This window comes from Procambarus clarkii, chromosome 6 (genome assembly GCF_040958095.1).
Source record: "Procambarus clarkii isolate CNS0578487 chromosome 6, FALCON_Pclarkii_2.0, whole genome shotgun sequence".
NCBI classification, from domain to species: domain Eukaryota; kingdom Metazoa; phylum Arthropoda; class Malacostraca; order Decapoda; family Cambaridae; genus Procambarus; species Procambarus clarkii.
This window is the reverse complement of record NC_091155.1, coordinates 18,479,513-18,496,956: the sequence shown is the minus strand read 5'-3', so window position 1 is coordinate 18,496,956 and position 17,444 is coordinate 18,479,513. Positions and strand designations below refer to the sequence as shown.

The 17,444-nt window shown below is 38.9% G+C and overlaps 6 protein-coding genes across 6 annotated transcripts; all 6 read left to right on the top strand.

The window, feature by feature from the left end:
* The first annotated feature begins 573 nt into the window (after positions 1–573).
* On the top strand, positions 574–1,221 carry LOC138355488 (histone H1-delta-like). Its single transcript, XM_069310641.1, has one exon. The coding sequence runs from the start codon at positions 574–576 to the stop codon at positions 1,219–1,221; it is 648 nt and encodes a 215-aa protein (XP_069166742.1).
* Positions 1,222–3,493: 2,272 nt separating this feature from the next.
* LOC138355486 (histone H1-delta-like) lies at positions 3,494–4,141 on the top strand. The gene has a single exon (XM_069310625.1). The coding sequence runs from the start codon at positions 3,494–3,496 to the stop codon at positions 4,139–4,141; it is 648 nt and encodes a 215-aa protein (XP_069166726.1).
* Positions 4,142–6,413: 2,272 nt separating this feature from the next.
* Positions 6,414–7,061, top strand: LOC138355483 (histone H1-delta-like). The gene has a single exon (XM_069310620.1). It carries the CDS (start codon positions 6,414–6,416, stop codon positions 7,059–7,061), a length of 648 nt encoding a protein of 215 aa, XP_069166721.1.
* A 2,272-nt stretch (positions 7,062–9,333) lies between these two features.
* LOC123748025 (histone H1-delta-like) lies at positions 9,334–9,981 on the top strand. Its single transcript, XM_045730229.2, has one exon. It carries the CDS (start codon positions 9,334–9,336, stop codon positions 9,979–9,981), a length of 648 nt encoding a protein of 215 aa, XP_045586185.2.
* Positions 9,982–12,253: 2,272 nt separating this feature from the next.
* On the top strand, positions 12,254–12,934 carry LOC123748026 (histone H1-delta-like). Its single transcript, XM_045730230.2, has one exon. It carries the CDS (start codon positions 12,254–12,256, stop codon positions 12,932–12,934), a length of 681 nt encoding a protein of 226 aa, XP_045586186.2.
* A 2,239-nt stretch (positions 12,935–15,173) lies between these two features.
* On the top strand, positions 15,174–15,854 carry LOC138355481 (histone H1-delta-like). The gene has a single exon (XM_069310606.1). The coding sequence runs from the start codon at positions 15,174–15,176 to the stop codon at positions 15,852–15,854; it is 681 nt and encodes a 226-aa protein (XP_069166707.1).
* Positions 15,855–17,444: the final 1,590 nt, after the last annotated feature.

Here is a 17,444-nt window from a genome sequence, read left to right as displayed (position 1 = left end):
GCATTGGGGAAGGGGAATTTATAATGGGGAAACACTTATTGATGTCACAGTTGCTCCAGCTACAAGTGTAAAGCCCTCTGGCTTTAATTAATGATTATAACAATAAAAGTAACTGCAGAAGGTCCATACGAGGCAGTTTCTATTTATAACCACCAAATCCCACTCATATACATGTCCAACCCACGTTTGAAACAATCAAGGAACTCTCCCACGTTTCGCGATAATTGGGTCCACAAATCAAGAACCCTGTTACCGAACCAGTATTTATCCATGTCTTTCTAAACTTATCCTATTTATATGCATTGTTTTAAGTTGTCATGTGTTGATACGTTGTTGTTTTAGATTTAGCTACTTAGAAGGAAGTGTCCATGTAGCACAGGCTATGATGAGCCTGTAAAAATGTGTTGATACTTTTAATTCCCTATTAATATGCCCCTTGTTATGCCTAATACTCACCTGACCTCAGCTGTTATATGTAGTCTTAGCAGACAAGTCAACGCAATCACTCCTTACCTCTTGAAAGTGTAGGATCAATACGAGTTGTCTGCATCGAGTCGTACAATAGCCCACAAGATGGTCGTCTTAAGGTCCAAAACTAAGACATCTGATAATGTTTTGGACAGGACTGGGAACCATCCCAAGTATTCTGAGATGGTTGTTGCCGCCATCACAATCCTTAATAATAGTCAAGGCTCCTCTCGTCAGGATATTCTGAAGTTCGTCGTCTGTAATTTCTCGGTTAACGAGAAGGACGCTGACATCCATCTGAAGCTGGCTTTGAGGCGAGGTGTTACTTCAAGCGCCCTCACACAGGTTAAAATTACTGGTCGGTTAATGCATTTTAAAGTCAACAAGTGCTCTGATGAAGCCAAGCTCAAGGCTTCAGCCAAGAAGGCGGCAGGAAGGAATTTCTCCCATGAAAATGCATCAGCAAACAATCTTCCTGAGAAGACTGCTCGCAAAAGGCATTCTAAAAAGAAACAATATAAGCTAGTTAAAAATTCTATCGTTGAGGCCTTCCTGATAGAACAGACAATGACCGACATCAGGATGAAGAGAAGTATGGAGTCCGGAGGCGTCCAACAGGTCAAGAGTGTCGCAGCTACCACACCACAAGCTGCTGCTGGAAGCCAGCCTCAAGCCTTCACTCAACCAAGTCTTCATCATATGGATCAAGACAGTTTTTTAAATTCTTTAGGTTTAATTCCTAGGAAAACCTGAACTGTTTTACCCTCGGGCTAGCAAATATTTTAATGTACATGTTACCTTCATGTGAAAATAAACAAATACATTTAAATTTTTATCAAATTTGTTTTTGTTCTGACGATTTATGACTAGTTATAAGGGGAAAGCATTTACGGATGTCACAGTTGCTCCAGCTTCATGTGTAAAGCTCAGAGGCTTTAATTAATGAAGATAAGAATAAAGGTTATCTGTTTTAAACGTGGGTTGGACATGTATATGAGTGGGATTCGGTGGTTATAGATCGGAGCTGCCTCGTATGGGCCAATAGGCCTTCTGCAGTTAACTTTATTCTTAGATAACGGCAGAAGGCCCATACGAGGCAGCTCCTAACAAAGTTAATCCCCCTAATTAGAAACCTTTATGAGTGGAATTTGGTGGTTATAAATAGGAGCTGCCTCGTATGGTCCTTCTGCAGCTACCTAAGAACAAAGGTAACCGCAGAAGGCCTATTGGCTCATACGAGGCAGCTCCTATTTATAACCACCAAATCCCACTCATAAAGATTTCTATTTAGGGGGGGATTAACTTCGTCATCCTTCGTTAGACACGTTCAAGTGAATTTATATCCATTCTATAGTGCAGCGACAAAAGCTGAACTGCATAATCTAAATGGGGCCTAACCAGAACAAGATATAGCTGAAGAACAATACCAGGTGTCTTGTTTCTAACGCTTCGATTGATAAATCCCAGTATCCTATTCGCCTTAATACGAGCATTCATGCATTGATCTTTTGGTTTTAAGTTCTTACTAATCATAACTCCCAGTTCTCTTTCGCAATCCGACTTCGCAATCTCTACACTAACTAGCTCGTATCTTGTAACTATCTTTATTATTTTGCCTCAAAACTTTACAATTATCAGCATTAAACTGCATCTGCCAATCTTTTCACCATTTCAAAATCCTATTTAGATTTACTTGAAGTGATAGGGGGTTTACTTCCGTGTTTATTTCTTTACCGATTTTTTATATAATCGGCAAATTTCCAAATGTTGCTACTCAACCCTGATTCTAAATCATTTATATATATATATTATAAACAACAGAGGACAGGTCCCAGGACAGAGCCTTGAGGCACTTTACTTACAACATTTTCCCACTCTGACTTGACCCCATTTATACTAACTCTCTGTTTCCTTTGGTGTAGCCATGCAATAATCCAACTTAATATAGCACCCCTAATACCATATTTTTAATCAGTCTTTCACCTGACACTGTATCAAAAGTTTTGCTAAAGTCAAGGTACACAACATTACAATCCTTACCACTATCAACTGCCTCAACTATGCTGGAATAAAATTATAGCAAATCTGTTAAACATGAACGGCCATTTGTAAAACCATGTTGCGAATCATTTATTAATTTATGTTTTTCAAGATGAACACGAATTGTACTTGCAATTATCGATTCAAGTAATTTTCCCACAATAAACGTTATGCTAATTTCCCTATAGTTTGACGTAAGTGATCTATCTCCTTTCTTAAAAATAAGTAGCACATTAGCAACCTTCCATGACTCTGCACTATGCTTGACTCTACGGATTTATTAAATATGGTAGACAGTGGCTCGCAAAGATCCTCTTCGCATGCTTTAAGCACCCTGGCAAACACTTCATTCGGCGCTGGGGATTTGTTTGGTTTGAGTTTTATTATTTGTTTAATAACATCCTACTTGGAAGCATTGGGGAAGGGGAATTTATAATGGGGAAACACTTATTGATGTCACAGTTGCTCCAGCTACAAGTGTAAAGCCCTCTGGCTTTAATTAATGATTATAACAATAAAAGTAACTGCAGACGGTCCATACGAGGCAGTTTCTATTTATAACCACCAAATCCCACTCATATACATGTCCAACCCACGTTTGAAACAATCAAGGAACTCTCCCACGTTTCGCGATAATTGGGTCCACAAATCAAGAACCCTGTTACCGAACCAGTATTTATCCATGTCTTTCTAAACTTATCCTATTTATATGCATTGTTTTAAGTTGTCATGTGTTGATACGTTGTTGTTTTAGATTTAGCTACTTAGAAGGAAGTGTCCATGTAGCACAGGCTATGATGAGCCTGTAAAAATGTGTTGATACTTTTAATTCCCTATTAATATGCCCCTTGTTATGCATAATACTCACCTGACCTCAGCTGTTATATGTAGCCTTAGCAGACAAGTCAACGCAATCACTCCTTACCTCTTGAAAGTGTAGGATCAAAACGAGTTGTCTGCATCGAGTCTTACAATAGCCCACAAGATGGTCGTCTTAAGGTCCAAAACTAAGACATCTGATAATGTTTTGGACAGGACTGCGAACCATCCCAAGTATTCTGAGATGGTTGTTGCCGCCATCACATTCCTTAATAATAGTCAAGGCTCCTCTCGTCAGAATATTCTGAAGTTCGTCGTCTGTAATTTCTCGGTTAACGAGAAGGACGCTGACATCCATCTGAAGCTGGCTTTGAGGCGAGGTGTTACTTCAAGCGCCCTCACACAGGTTAAAATTACTGGTCGGTTAATGCATTTTAAAGTCAACAAGTGCTCTGATGAAGCCAAGCTCAAGGCTTCAGCCAAGAAGGCGGCAGGAAGGAATTTCTCCCATGAAAATGCATCAGCAAACAATCTTCCTGAGAAGACTGCTCGCAAAAGGCATTCTAAAAAGAAACAATATAAGCTAGTTAAAAATTCTATCGTTGAGGCCTTCCTGATAGAACAGACAATGACCGACATCAGGATGAAGAGAAGTATGGGGTCCGGAGGCGTCCAACAGGTCAAGAGTGTCGCAGCTACCACACCACAAGCTGCTGCTGGAAGCCAGCCTCAAGCCTTCACTCAACCAAGTCTTCATCATATGGATCAAGACAGTTTTTTAAATTCTTTAGGTTTAATTCCTAGGAAAACCTGAACTGTTTTACCCTCGGGCTAGCAAATATTTTAATGTACATGTTACCTTCATGTGAAAATAAACAAATACATTTAAATTTTTATCAAATTTGTTTTTGTTCTGACGATTTATGAGTAGTTATAATGGGAAAGCATTTACGGATGTCACAGTTGCTCCAGCTTCATGTGTAAAGCTCAGAGGCTTTAATTAATGAAGATAAGAATAAAGGTTATCTGTTTTAAACGTGGGTTGGACATGTATATGAGTGGGATTCGGTGGTTATAGATCGGAGCTGCCTCGTATGGGCCAATAGGCCTTCTGCAGTTAACTTTATTCTTAGATAACGGCAGAAGGCCCATACGAGGCAGCTCCTAACAAAGTTAATCCCCCTAATTAGAAACCTTTATGAGTGGAATTTGGTGGTTATAAATAGGAGCTGCCTCGTATGGTCCTTCTGCAGCTACCTAAGAACAAAGGTAACCGCAGAAGGCCTATTGGCTCATACGAGGCAGCTCCTATTTATAACCACCAAATCCCACTCATAAAGATTTCTATTTAGGGGGGGATTAACTTCGTCATCCTTCGTTAGACACGTTCAAGTGAATTTATATCCATTCTATAGTGCAGCGACAAAAGCTGAACTGCATAATCTAAATGGGGCCTAACCAGAACAAGATATAGCTGAAGAACAATACCAGGTGTCTTGTTTCTAACGCTTCGATTGATAAATCCCAGTATCCTATTCGCCTTAATACGAGCATTCATGCATTGATCTTTTGGTTTTAAGTTCTTACTAATCATAACTCCCAGTTCTCTTTCGCAATCCGACTTCGCAATCTCTACACTAACTAGCTCGTATCTTGTAACTATCTTTATTATTTTGCCTCAAAACTTTACAATTATCAGCATTAAACTGCATCTGCCAATCTTTTCACCATTTCAAAATCCTATTTAGATTTACTTGAAGTGATAGGGGGTTTACTTCCGTGTTTATTTCTTTACCGATTTTTTATATAATCGGCAAATTTCCAAATGTTGCTACTCAACCCTGATTCTAAATCATTTATATATATATATTATAAACAACAGAGGACAGGTCCCAGGACAGAGCCTTGAGGCACTTTACTTACAACATTTTCCCACTCTGACTTGACCCCATTTATACTAACTCTCTGTTTCCTTTGGTGTAGCCATGCAATAATCCAACTTAATATAGCACCCCTAATACCATATTTTTAATCAGTCTTTCACCTGACACTGTATCAAAAGTTTTGCTAAAGTCAAGGTACACAACATTACAATCCTTACCACTATCAACTGCCTCAACTATGCTGGAATAAAATTATAGCAAATCTGTTAAACATGAACGGCCATTTGTAAAACCATGTTGCGAATCATTTATTAATTTATGTTTTTCAAGATGAACACGAATTGTACTTGCAATTATCGATTCAAGTAATTTTCCCACAATAAACGTTATGCTAATTTCCCTATAGTTTGACGTAAGTGATCTATCTCCTTTCTTAAAAATAAGTAGCACATTAGCAACCTTCCATGACTCTGCACTATGCTTGACTCTACGGATTTATTAAATATGGTAGACAGTGGCTCGCAAAGATCCTCTTCGCATGCTTTAAGCACCCTGGCAAACACTTCATTCGGCGCTGGGGATTTGTTTGGTTTGAGTTTTATTATTTGTTTAATAACATCCTACTGGGAAGCATTGGGGAAGGGGAATTTATAATGGGGAAACACTTATTGATGTCACAGTTGCTCCAGCTACAAGTGTAAAGCCCTCTGGCTTTAATTAATGATTATAACAATAAAAGTAACTGCAGACGGTCCATACGAGGCAGTTTCTATTTATAACCACCAAATCCCACTCATATACATGTCCAACCCACGTTTGAAACAATCAAGGAACTCTCCCACGTTTCGCGATAATTGGGTCCACAAATCAAGAACCCTGTTACCGAACCAGTATTTATCCATGTCTTTCTAAACTTATCCTATTTATATGCATTGTTTTAAGTTGTCATGTGTTGATACGTTGTTGTTTTAGATTTAGCTACTTAGAAGGAAGTGTCCATGTAGCACAGGCTATGATGAGCCTGTAAAAATGTGTTGATACTTTTAATTCCCTATTAATATGCCCCTTGTTATGCATAATACTCACCTGACCTCAGCTGTTATATGTAGCCTTAGCAGACAAGTCAACGCAATCACTCCTTACCTCTTGAAAGTGTAGGATCAAAACGAGTTGTCTGCATCGAGTCTTACAATAGCCCACAAGATGGTCGTCTTAAGGTCCAAAACTAAGACATCTGATAATGTTTTGGACAGGACTGCGAACCATCCCAAGTATTCTGAGATGGTTGTTGCCGCCATCACATTCCTTAATAATAGTCAAGGCTCCTCTCGTCAGAATATTCTGAAGTTCGTCGTCTGTAATTTCTCGGTTAACGAGAAGGACGCTGACATCCATCTGAAGCTGGCTTTGAGGCGAGGTGTTACTTCAAGCGCCCTCACACAGGTTAAAATTACTGGTCGGTTAATGCATTTTAAAGTCAACAAGTGCTCTGATGAAGCCAAGCTCAAGGCTTCAGCCAAGAAGGCGGCAGGAAGGAATTTCTCCCATGAAAATGCATCAGCAAACAATCTTCCTGAGAAGACTGCTCGCAAAAGGCATTCTAAAAAGAAACAATATAAGCTAGTTAAAAATTCTATCGTTGAGGCCTTCCTGATAGAACAGACAATGACCGACATCAGGATGAAGAGAAGTATGGAGTCCGGAGGCGTCCAACAGGTCAAGAGTGTCGCAGCTACCACACCACAAGCTGCTGCTGGAAGCCAGCCTCAAGCCTTCACTCAACCAAGTCTTCATCATATGGATCAAGACAGTTTTTTAAATTCTTTAGGTTTAATTCCTAGGAAAACCTGAACTGTTTTACCCTCGGGCTAGCAAATATTTTAATGTACATGTTACCTTCATGTGAAAATAAACAAATACATTTAAATTTTTATCAAATTTGTTTTTGTTCTGACGATTTATGACTAGTTATAAGGGGAAAGCATTTACGGATGTCACAGTTGCTCCAGCTTCATGTGTAAAGCTCAGAGGCTTTAATTAATGAAGATAAGAATAAAGGTTATCTGTTTTAAACGTGGGTTGGACATGTATATGAGTGGGATTCGGTGGTTATAGATCGGAGCTGCCTCGTATGGGCCAATAGGCCTTCTGCAGTTAACTTTATTCTTAGATAACGGCAGAAGGCCCATACGAGGCAGCTCCTAACAAAGTTAATCCCCCTAATTAGAAACCTTTATGAGTGGAATTTGGTGGTTATAAATAGGAGCTGCCTCGTATGGTCCTTCTGCAGCTACCTAAGAACAAAGGTAACCGCAGAAGGCCTATTGGCTCATACGAGGCAGCTCCTATTTATAACCACCAAATCCCACTCATAAAGATTTCTATTTAGGGGGGGATTAACTTCGTCATCCTTCGTTAGACACGTTCAAGTGAATTTATATCCATTCTATAGTGCAGCGACAAAAGCTGAACTGCATAATCTAAATGGGGCCTAACCAGAACAAGATATAGCTGAAGAACAATACCAGGTGTCTTGTTTCTAACGCTTCGATTGATAAATCCCAGTATCCTATTCGCCTTAATACGAGCATTCATGCATTGATCTTTTGGTTTTAAGTTCTTACTAATCATAACTCCCAGTTCTCTTTCGCAATCCGACTTCGCAATCTCTACACTAACTAGCTCGTATCTTGTAACTATCTTTATTATTTTGCCTCAAAACTTTACAATTATCAGCATTAAACTGCATCTGCCAATCTTTTCACCATTTCAAAATCCTATTTAGATTTACTTGAAGTGATAGGGGGTTTACTTCCGTGTTTATTTCTTTACCGATTTTTTATATAATCGGCAAATTTCCAAATGTTGCTACTCAACCCTGATTCTAAATCATTTATATATATATATTATAAACAACAGAGGACAGGTCCCAGGACAGAGCCTTGAGGCACTTTACTTACAACATTTTCCCACTCTGACTTGACCCCATTTATACTAACTCTCTGTTTCCTTTGGTGTAGCCATGCAATAATCCAACTTAATATAGCACCCCTAATACCATATTTTTAATCAGTCTTTCACCTGACACTGTATCAAAAGTTTTGCTAAAGTCAAGGTACACAACATTACAATCCTTACCACTATCAACTGCCTCAACTATGCTGGAATAAAATTATAGCAAATCTGTTAAACATGAACGGCCATTTGTAAAACCATGTTGCGAATCATTTATTAATTTATGTTTTTCAAGATGAACACGAATTGTACTTGCAATTATCGATTCAAGTAATTTTCCCACAATAAACGTTATGCTAATTTCCCTATAGTTTGACGTAAGTGATCTATCTCCTTTCTTAAAAATAAGTAGCACATTAGCAACCTTCCATGACTCTGCACTATGCTTGACTCTACGGATTTATTAAATATGGTAGACAGTGGCTCGCAAAGATCCTCTTCGCATGCTTTAAGCACCCTGGCAAACACTTCATTCGGCGCTGGGGATTTGTTTGGTTTGAGTTTTATTATTTGTTTAATAACATCCTACTTGGAAGCATTGGGGAAGGGGAATTTATAATGGGGAAACACTTATTGATGTCACAGTTGCTCCAGCTACAAGTGTAAAGCCCTCTGGCTTTAATTAATGATTATAACAATAAAAGTAACTGCAGACGGTCCATACGAGGCAGTTTCTATTTATAACCACCAAATCCCACTCATATACATGTCCAACCCACGTTTGAAACAATCAAGGAACTCTCCCACGTTTCGCGATAATTGGGTCCACAAATCAAGAACCCTGTTACCGAACCAGTATTTATCCATGTCTTTCTAAACTTATCCTATTTATATGCATTGTTTTAAGTTGTCATGTGTTGATACGTTGTTGTTTTAGATTTAGCTACTTAGAAGGAAGTGTCCATGTAGCACAGGCTATGATGAGCCTGTAAAAATGTGTTGATACTTTTAATTCCCTATTAATATGCCCCTTGTTATGCATAATACTCACCTGACCTCAGCTGTTATATGTAGCCTTAGCAGACAAGTCAACGCAATCACTCCTTACCTCTTGAAAGTGTAGGATCAAAACGAGTTGTCTGCATCGAGTCTTACAATAGCCCACAAGATGGTCGTCTTAAGGTCCAAAACTAAGACATCTGATAATGTTTTGGACAGGACTGCGAACCATCCCAAGTATTCTGAGATGGTTGTTGCCGCCATCACATTCCTTAATAATAGTCAAGGCTCCTCTCGTCAGAATATTCTGAAGTTCGTCGTCTGTAATTTCTCGGTTAACGAGAAGGACGCTGACATCCATCTGAAGCTGGCTTTGAGGCGAGGTGTTACTTCAAGCGCCCTCACACAGGTTAAAATTACTGGTCGGTTAATGCATTTTAAAGTCAACAAGTGCTCTGATGAAGCCAAGCTCAAGGCTTCAGCCAAGAAGGCGGCAGGAAGGAATTTCTCCCATGAAAATGCATCAGCAAACAATCTTCCTGAGAAGACTGCTCGCAAAAGGCATTCTAAAAAGAAACAATATAAGCTAGTTAAAAATTCTATCGTTGAGGCCTTCCTGATAGAACAGACAATGACCGACATCAGGATGAAGAGAAGTATGGGGTCCGGAGGCGTCCAACAGGTCAAGAGTGTCGCAGCTACCACACCACAAGCTGCTGCTGGAAGCCAGCCTCAAGCCTTCACTCAACCAAGTCTTCATCATATGGATCAAGACAGTTTTTTAAATTCTTTAGGTTTAATTCCTAGGAAAACCTGAACTGTTTTACCCTCGGGCTAGCAAATATTTTAATGTACATGTTACCTTCATGTGAAAATAAACAAATACATTTAAATTTTTATCAAATTTGTTTTTGTTCTGACGATTTATGAGTAGTTATAATGGGAAAGCATTTACGGATGTCACAGTTGCTCCAGCTTCATGTGTAAAGCTCAGAGGCTTTAATTAATGAAGATAAGAATAAAGGTTATCTGTTTTAAACGTGGGTTGGACATGTATATGAGTGGGATTCGGTGGTTATAGATCGGAGCTGCCTCGTATGGGCCAATAGGCCTTCTGCAGTTAACTTTATTCTTAGATAACGGCAGAAGGCCCATACGAGGCAGCTCCTAACAAAGTTAATCCCCCTAATTAGAAACCTTTATGAGTGGAATTTGGTGGTTATAAATAGGAGCTGCCTCGTATGGTCCTTCTGCAGCTACCTAAGAACAAAGGTAACCGCAGAAGGCCTATTGGCTCATACGAGGCAGCTCCTATTTATAACCACCAAATCCCACTCATAAAGATTTCTATTTAGGGGGGGATTAACTTCGTCATCCTTCGTTAGACACGTTCAAGTGAATTTATATCCATTCTATAGTGCAGCGACAAAAGCTGAACTGCATAATCTAAATGGGGCCTAACCAGAACAAGATATAGCTGAAGAACAATACCAGGTGTCTTGTTTCTAACGCTTCGATTGATAAATCCCAGTATCCTATTCGCCTTAATACGAGCATTCATGCATTGATCTTTTGGTTTTAAGTTCTTACTAATCATAACTCCCAGTTCTCTTTCGCAATCCGACTTCGCAATCTCTACACTAACTAGCTCGTATCTTGTAACTATCTTTATTATTTTGCCTCAAAACTTTACAATTATCAGCATTAAACTGCATCTGCCAATCTTTTCACCATTTCAAAATCCTATTTAGATTTACTTGAAGTGATAGGGGGTTTACTTCCGTGTTTATTTCTTTACCGATTTTTTATATAATCGGCAAATTTCCAAATGTTGCTACTCAACCCTGATTCTAAATCATTTATATATATATATTATAAACAACAGAGGACAGGTCCCAGGACAGAGCCTTGAGGCACTTTACTTACAACATTTTCCCACTCTGACTTGACCCCATTTATACTAACTCTCTGTTTCCTTTGGTGTAGCCATGCAATAATCCAACTTAATATAGCACCCCTAATACCATATTTTTAATCAGTCTTTCACCTGACACTGTATCAAAAGTTTTGCTAAAGTCAAGGTACACAACATTACAATCCTTACCACTATCAACTGCCTCAACTATGCTGGAATAAAATTATAGCAAATCTGTTAAACATGAACGGCCATTTGTAAAACCATGTTGCGAATCATTTATTAATTTATGTTTTTCAAGATGAACACGAATTGTACTTGCAATTATCGATTCAAGTAATTTTCCCACAATAAACGTTATGCTAATTTCCCTATAGTTTGACGTAAGTGATCTATCTCCTTTCTTAAAAATAAGTAGCACATTAGCAACCTTCCATGACTCTGCACTATGCTTGACTCTACGGATTTATTAAATATGGTAGACAGTGGCTCGCAAAGATCCTCTTCGCATGCTTTAAGCACCCTGGCAAACACTTCATTCGGCGCTGGGGATTTGTTTGGTTTGAGTTTTATTATTTGTTTAATAACATCCTACTGGGAAGCATTGGGGAAGGGGAATTTATAATGGGGAAACACTTATTGATGTCACAGTTGCTCCAGCTACAAGTGTAAAGCCCTCTGGCTTTAATTAATGATTATAACAATAAAAGTAACTGCAGACGGTCCATACGAGGCAGTTTCTATTTATAACCACCAAATCCCACTCATATACATGTCCAACCCACGTTTGAAACAATCAAGGAACTCTCCCACGTTTCGCGATAATTGGGTCCACAAATCAAGAACCCTGTTACCGAACCAGTATTTATCCATGTCTTTCTAAACTTATCCTATTTATATGCATTGTTTTAAGTTGTCATGTGTTGATACGTTGTTGTTTTAGATTTAGCTACTTAGAAGGAAGTGTCCATGTAGCACAGGCTATGATGAGCCTGTAAAAATGTGTTGATACTTTTAATTCCCTATTAATATGCCCCTTGTTATGCATAATACTCACCTGACCTCAGCTGTTATATGTAGCCTTAGCAGACAAGTCAACGCAATCACTCCTTACCTCTTGAAAGTGTAGGATCAAAACGAGTTGTCTGCATCGAGTCTTACAATAGCCCACAAGATGGTCGTCTTAAGGTCCAAAACTAAGACATCTGATAATGTTTTGGACAGGACTGCGAACCATCCCAAGTATTCTGAGATGGTTGTTGCCGCCATCACATTCCTTAATAATAGTCAAGGCTCCTCTCGTCAGAATATTCTGAAGTTCGTCGTCTGTAATTTCTCGGTTAACGAGAAGGACGCTGACATCCATCTGAAGCTGGCTTTGAGGCGAGGTGTTACTTCAAGCGCCCTCACACAGGTTAAAATTACTGGTCGGTTAATGCATTTTAAAGTCAACAAGTGCTCTGATGAAGCCAAGCTCAAGGCTTCAGCCAAGAAGGCGGCAGGAAGGAATTTCTCCCATGAAAATGCATCAGCAAACAATCTTCCTGAGAAGACTGCTCGCAAAAGGCATTCTAAAAAGAAACAATATAAGCTAGTTAAAAATTCTATCGTTGAGGCCTTCCTGATAGAACAGACAATGACCGACATCAGGATGAAGAGAAGTATGGAGTCCGGAGGCGTCCAACAGGTCAAGAGTGTCGCAGCTACCACACCACAAGGTGCTGCTGGAAGCCAGCCTCAAGCCTTCACTCAGCCTAGTCTTCATCATATGGATCAAGACAGTTTTTTATATTCTTTAGGTTTAATTCCTAGGAAAACCTCAACTGTTTTACCCTCGGGCCAGCAAATATTTTAATGTACATGTTACCTTCATGTGAAAATAAACAAATACATTTAAATTTTTATCAAATTTGTTTTTGTTCTGACCATTTATGACTAGTTATAATGGGAAAGCATTTACGGATGTCACAGTTGCTCCAGCTTCATGTGTAAAGCTCAGAGGCTTTAATTAATGAAGATAAGAATAAAGGTTATCTGTTTTAAACGTGGGTTGGACATGTATATGAGTGGGATTCGGTGGTTATAGATCGGAGCTGCCTCGTATGGGCCAATAGGCCTTCTGCAGTTAACTTTATTCTTAGATAACGGCAGAAGGCCCATACGAGGCAGCTCCTAACAAAGTTAATCCCCCTAATTAGAAACCTTTATGAGTGGAATTTGGTGGTTATAAATAGGAGCTGCCTCGTATGGTCCTTCTGCAGCTACCTAAGAACAAAGGTAACCGCAGAAGGCCTATTGGCTCATACGAGGCAGCTCCTATTTATAACCACCAAATCCCACTCATAAAGATTTCTATTTAGGGGGGGATTAACTTCGTCATCCTTCGTTAGACACGTTCAAGTGAATTTATATCCATTCTATAGTGCAGCGACAAAAGCTGAACTGCATAATCTAAATGGGGCCTAACCAGAACAAGATATAGCTGAAGAACAATACCAGGTGTCTTGTTTCTAACGCTTCGATTGATAAATCCCAGTATCCTATTCGCCTTAATACGAGCATTCATGCATTGATCTTTTGGTTTTAAGTTCTTACTAATCATAACTCCCAGTTCTCTTTCGCAATCCGACTTCGCAATCTCTACACTAACTAGCTCGTATCTTGTAACTATCTTTATTATTTTGCCTCAAAACTTTACAATTATCAGCATTAAACTGCATCTGCCAATCTTTTCACCATTTCAAAATCCTATTTAGATTTACTTGAAGTGATAGGGGGTTTACTTCCGTGTTTATTTCTTTACCGATTTTTTATATAATCGGCAAATTTCCAAATGTTGCTACTCAACCCTGATTCTAAATCATTTATATATATATATTATAAACAACAGAGGACAGGTCCCAGGACAGAGCCTTGAGGCACTTTACTTACAACATTTTCCCACTCTGACTTGACCCCATTTATACTAACTCTCTGTTTCCTTTGGTGTAGCCATGCAATAATCCAACTTAATATAGCACCCCTAATACCATATTTTTAATCAGTCTTTCACCTGACACTGTATCAAAAGTTTTGCTAAAGTCAAGGTACACAACATTACAATCCTTACCACTATCAACTGCCTCAACTATGCTGGAATAAAATTATAGCAAATCTGTTAAACATGAACGGCCATTTGTAAAACCATGTTGCGAATCATTTATTAATTTATGTTTTTCAAGATGAACACGAATTGTACTTGCAATTATCGATTCAAGTAATTTTCCCACAATAAACGTTATGCTAATTTCCCTATAGTTTGACGTAAGTGATCTATCTCCTTTCTTAAAAATAAGTAGCACATTAGCAACCTTCCATGACTCTGCACTATGCTTGACTCTACGGATTTATTAAATATGGTAGACAGTGGCTCGCAAAGATCCTCTTCGCATGCTTTAAGCACCCTGGCAAACACTTCATTCGGCGCTGGGGATTTGTTTGGTTTGAGTTTTATTATTAGTTTAATAACATCCTACTTGGAAGCATTGGGGAAGGGGAATTTATAATGGGGAAACACTTATTGATGTCACAGTTGCTCCAGCTACAAGTGTAAAGCCCTCTGGCTTTAATTAATGATTATAACAATAAAAGTAACTGCAGACGGTCCATACGAGGCAGTTTCTATTTATAACCACCAAATCCCACTCATATACATGTCCAACCCACGTTTGAAACAATCAAGGAACTCTCCCACGTTTCGCGATAATTGGGTCCACAAATCAAGAACCCTGTTACCGAACCAGTATTTATCCATGTCTTTCTAAACTTATCCTATTTATATGCATTGTTTTAAGTTGTCATGTGTTGATACGTTGTTGTTTTAGATTTAGCTACTTAGAAGGAAGTGTCCATGTAGCACAGGCTATGATGAGCCTGTAAAAATGTGTTGATACTTTTAATTCCCTATTAATATGCCCCTTGTTATGCATAATACTCACCTGACCTCAGCTGTTATATGTAGCCTTAGCAGACAAGTCAACGCAATCACTCCTTACCTCTTGAAAGTGTAGGATCAAAACGAGTTGTCTGCATCGAGTCTTACAATAGCCCACAAGATGGTCGTCTTAAGGTCCAAAACTAAGACATCTGATAATGTTTTGGACAGGACTGCGAACCATCCCAAGTATTCTGAGATGGTTGTTGCCGCCATCACATTCCTTAATAATAGTCAAGGCTCCTCTCGTCAGAATATTCTGAAGTTCGTCGTCTGTAATTTCTCGGTTAACGAGAAGGACGCTGACATCCATCTGAAGCTGGCTTTGAGGCGAGGTGTTACTTCAAGCGCCCTCACACAGGTTAAAATTACTGGTCGGTTAATGCATTTTAAAGTCAACAAGTGCTCTGATGAAGCCAAGCTCAAGGCTTCAGCCAAGAAGGCGGCAGGAAGGAATTTCTCCCATGAAAATGCATCAGCAAACAATCTTCCTGAGAAGACTGCTCGCAAAAGGCATTCTAAAAAGAAACAATATAAGCTAGTTAAAAATTCTATCGTTGAGGCCTTCCTGATAGAACAGACAATGACCGACATCAGGATGAAGAGAAGTATGGAGTCCGGAGGCGTCCAACAGGTCAAGAGTGTCGCAGCTACCACACCACAAGGTGCTGCTGGAAGCCAGCCTCAAGCCTTCACTCAGCCTAGTCTTCATCATATGGATCAAGACAGTTTTTTATATTCTTTAGGTTTAATTCCTAGGAAAACCTCAACTGTTTTACCCTCGGGCCAGCAAATATTTTAATGTACATGTTACCTTCATGTGAAAATAAACAAATACATTTAAATTTTTATCAAATTTGTTTTTGTTCTGACCATTTATGACTAGTTATAATGGGAAAGCATTTACGGATGTCACAGTTGCTCCAGCTTCATGTGTAAAGCTCAGAGGCTTTAATTAATGAAGATAAGAATAAAGGTTATCTGTTTTAAACGTGGGTTGGACATGTATATGAGTGGGATTCGGTGGTTATAGATCGGAGCTGCCTCGTATGGGCCAATAGGCCTTCTGCAGTTACCTTTATTCTTAGATAACGGCAGAAGGCCCATACGAGGCAGCTCCTAACAAAGTTAACCCCCCTAATTAGAAACCTTTATGAGTGGGATTTGGTGGTTATAAATAGGAGCTGCCTCGTATGGTCCTTCTGCAGTTACCTAAGAACAAAGGTAACCGCAGAAGGCCTATTGGCTCATACGAGGCAGCTCCTATTTATAACCACCAAATCCCACTCATAAAGATTTCTATTTAGGGGGATTAACTTCGTCATCCTTCGTTAGACACGTTCAAGTGAATTTATATCCATTCTATAGTGCAGCGACAAAAGCTGAACTGCATAATCTAAATGGGGCCTAACCAGAACAAGATATAGCTGAAGAACAACACCAGGTGTCTTGTTTCTAACGCTTCGATTGATAAATCCCAGTATCCTATTCGCCTTAATACGAACATTCATGCATTGATCTTTTGGTTTTAAGTTCTTACTAATCATAACTCCCAGTTCTCTTTCGCAATCTCTACACTAACTAGCTCGTATCTTGTAACTATCTTTATTATTTTGCCTCAAAACTTTACATTTATCAGCATTAAACTGCATCTGCCAATCTTTTCACCATTTCAAAATCCTATTTAGATTTACTTGAAGTGATAGGGGGTTTACTTCCGTGTTTATTTCTTTACCGATTTTTTATATAATCGGCAAATTTCCAAATGTTGCTACTCAACCCTGATTCTAAATCATTTATATATATATTATAAACAACAGAGGACAGGTCCCAGGACAGAGCCTTGAGGCACTTTACTTACAACATTTTCCCACTCTGACTTGACCCCATTTATACTAACTCTCTGTTTCCTTTGGTGTAGCCATGCAATAATCCAACTTAATATAGCACCCCTAATACCATATTTTTAATCAGTCTTTCACCTGACACTGTATCAAAAGTTTTGCTAAAGTCAAGGTACACAACATTACAATCCTTACCACTATCAACTGCCTCAACTATGCTGGAATAAAATTATAGCAAATCTGTTAAACATGAACGGCCATTTGTAAAACCATGTTGCGAATCATTTATTAATTTATGTTTTTCAAGATGAACACGAATTGTACTTGCAATTATCGATTCAAGTAATTTTCCCACAATAAACGTTATGCTAATTTCCCTATAGTTTGACGTAAGTGATCTATCTCCTTTCTTAAAATAAGTAGCACATTAGCAACCTTCCATGACTCTGCACTATGCTTGACTCTACGGATTTATTAAATATGGTAGACAGTGGCTCGCAAAGATCCTCTTCGCATGCTTTAAGCACCCTGGCAAACACTTCATTCGG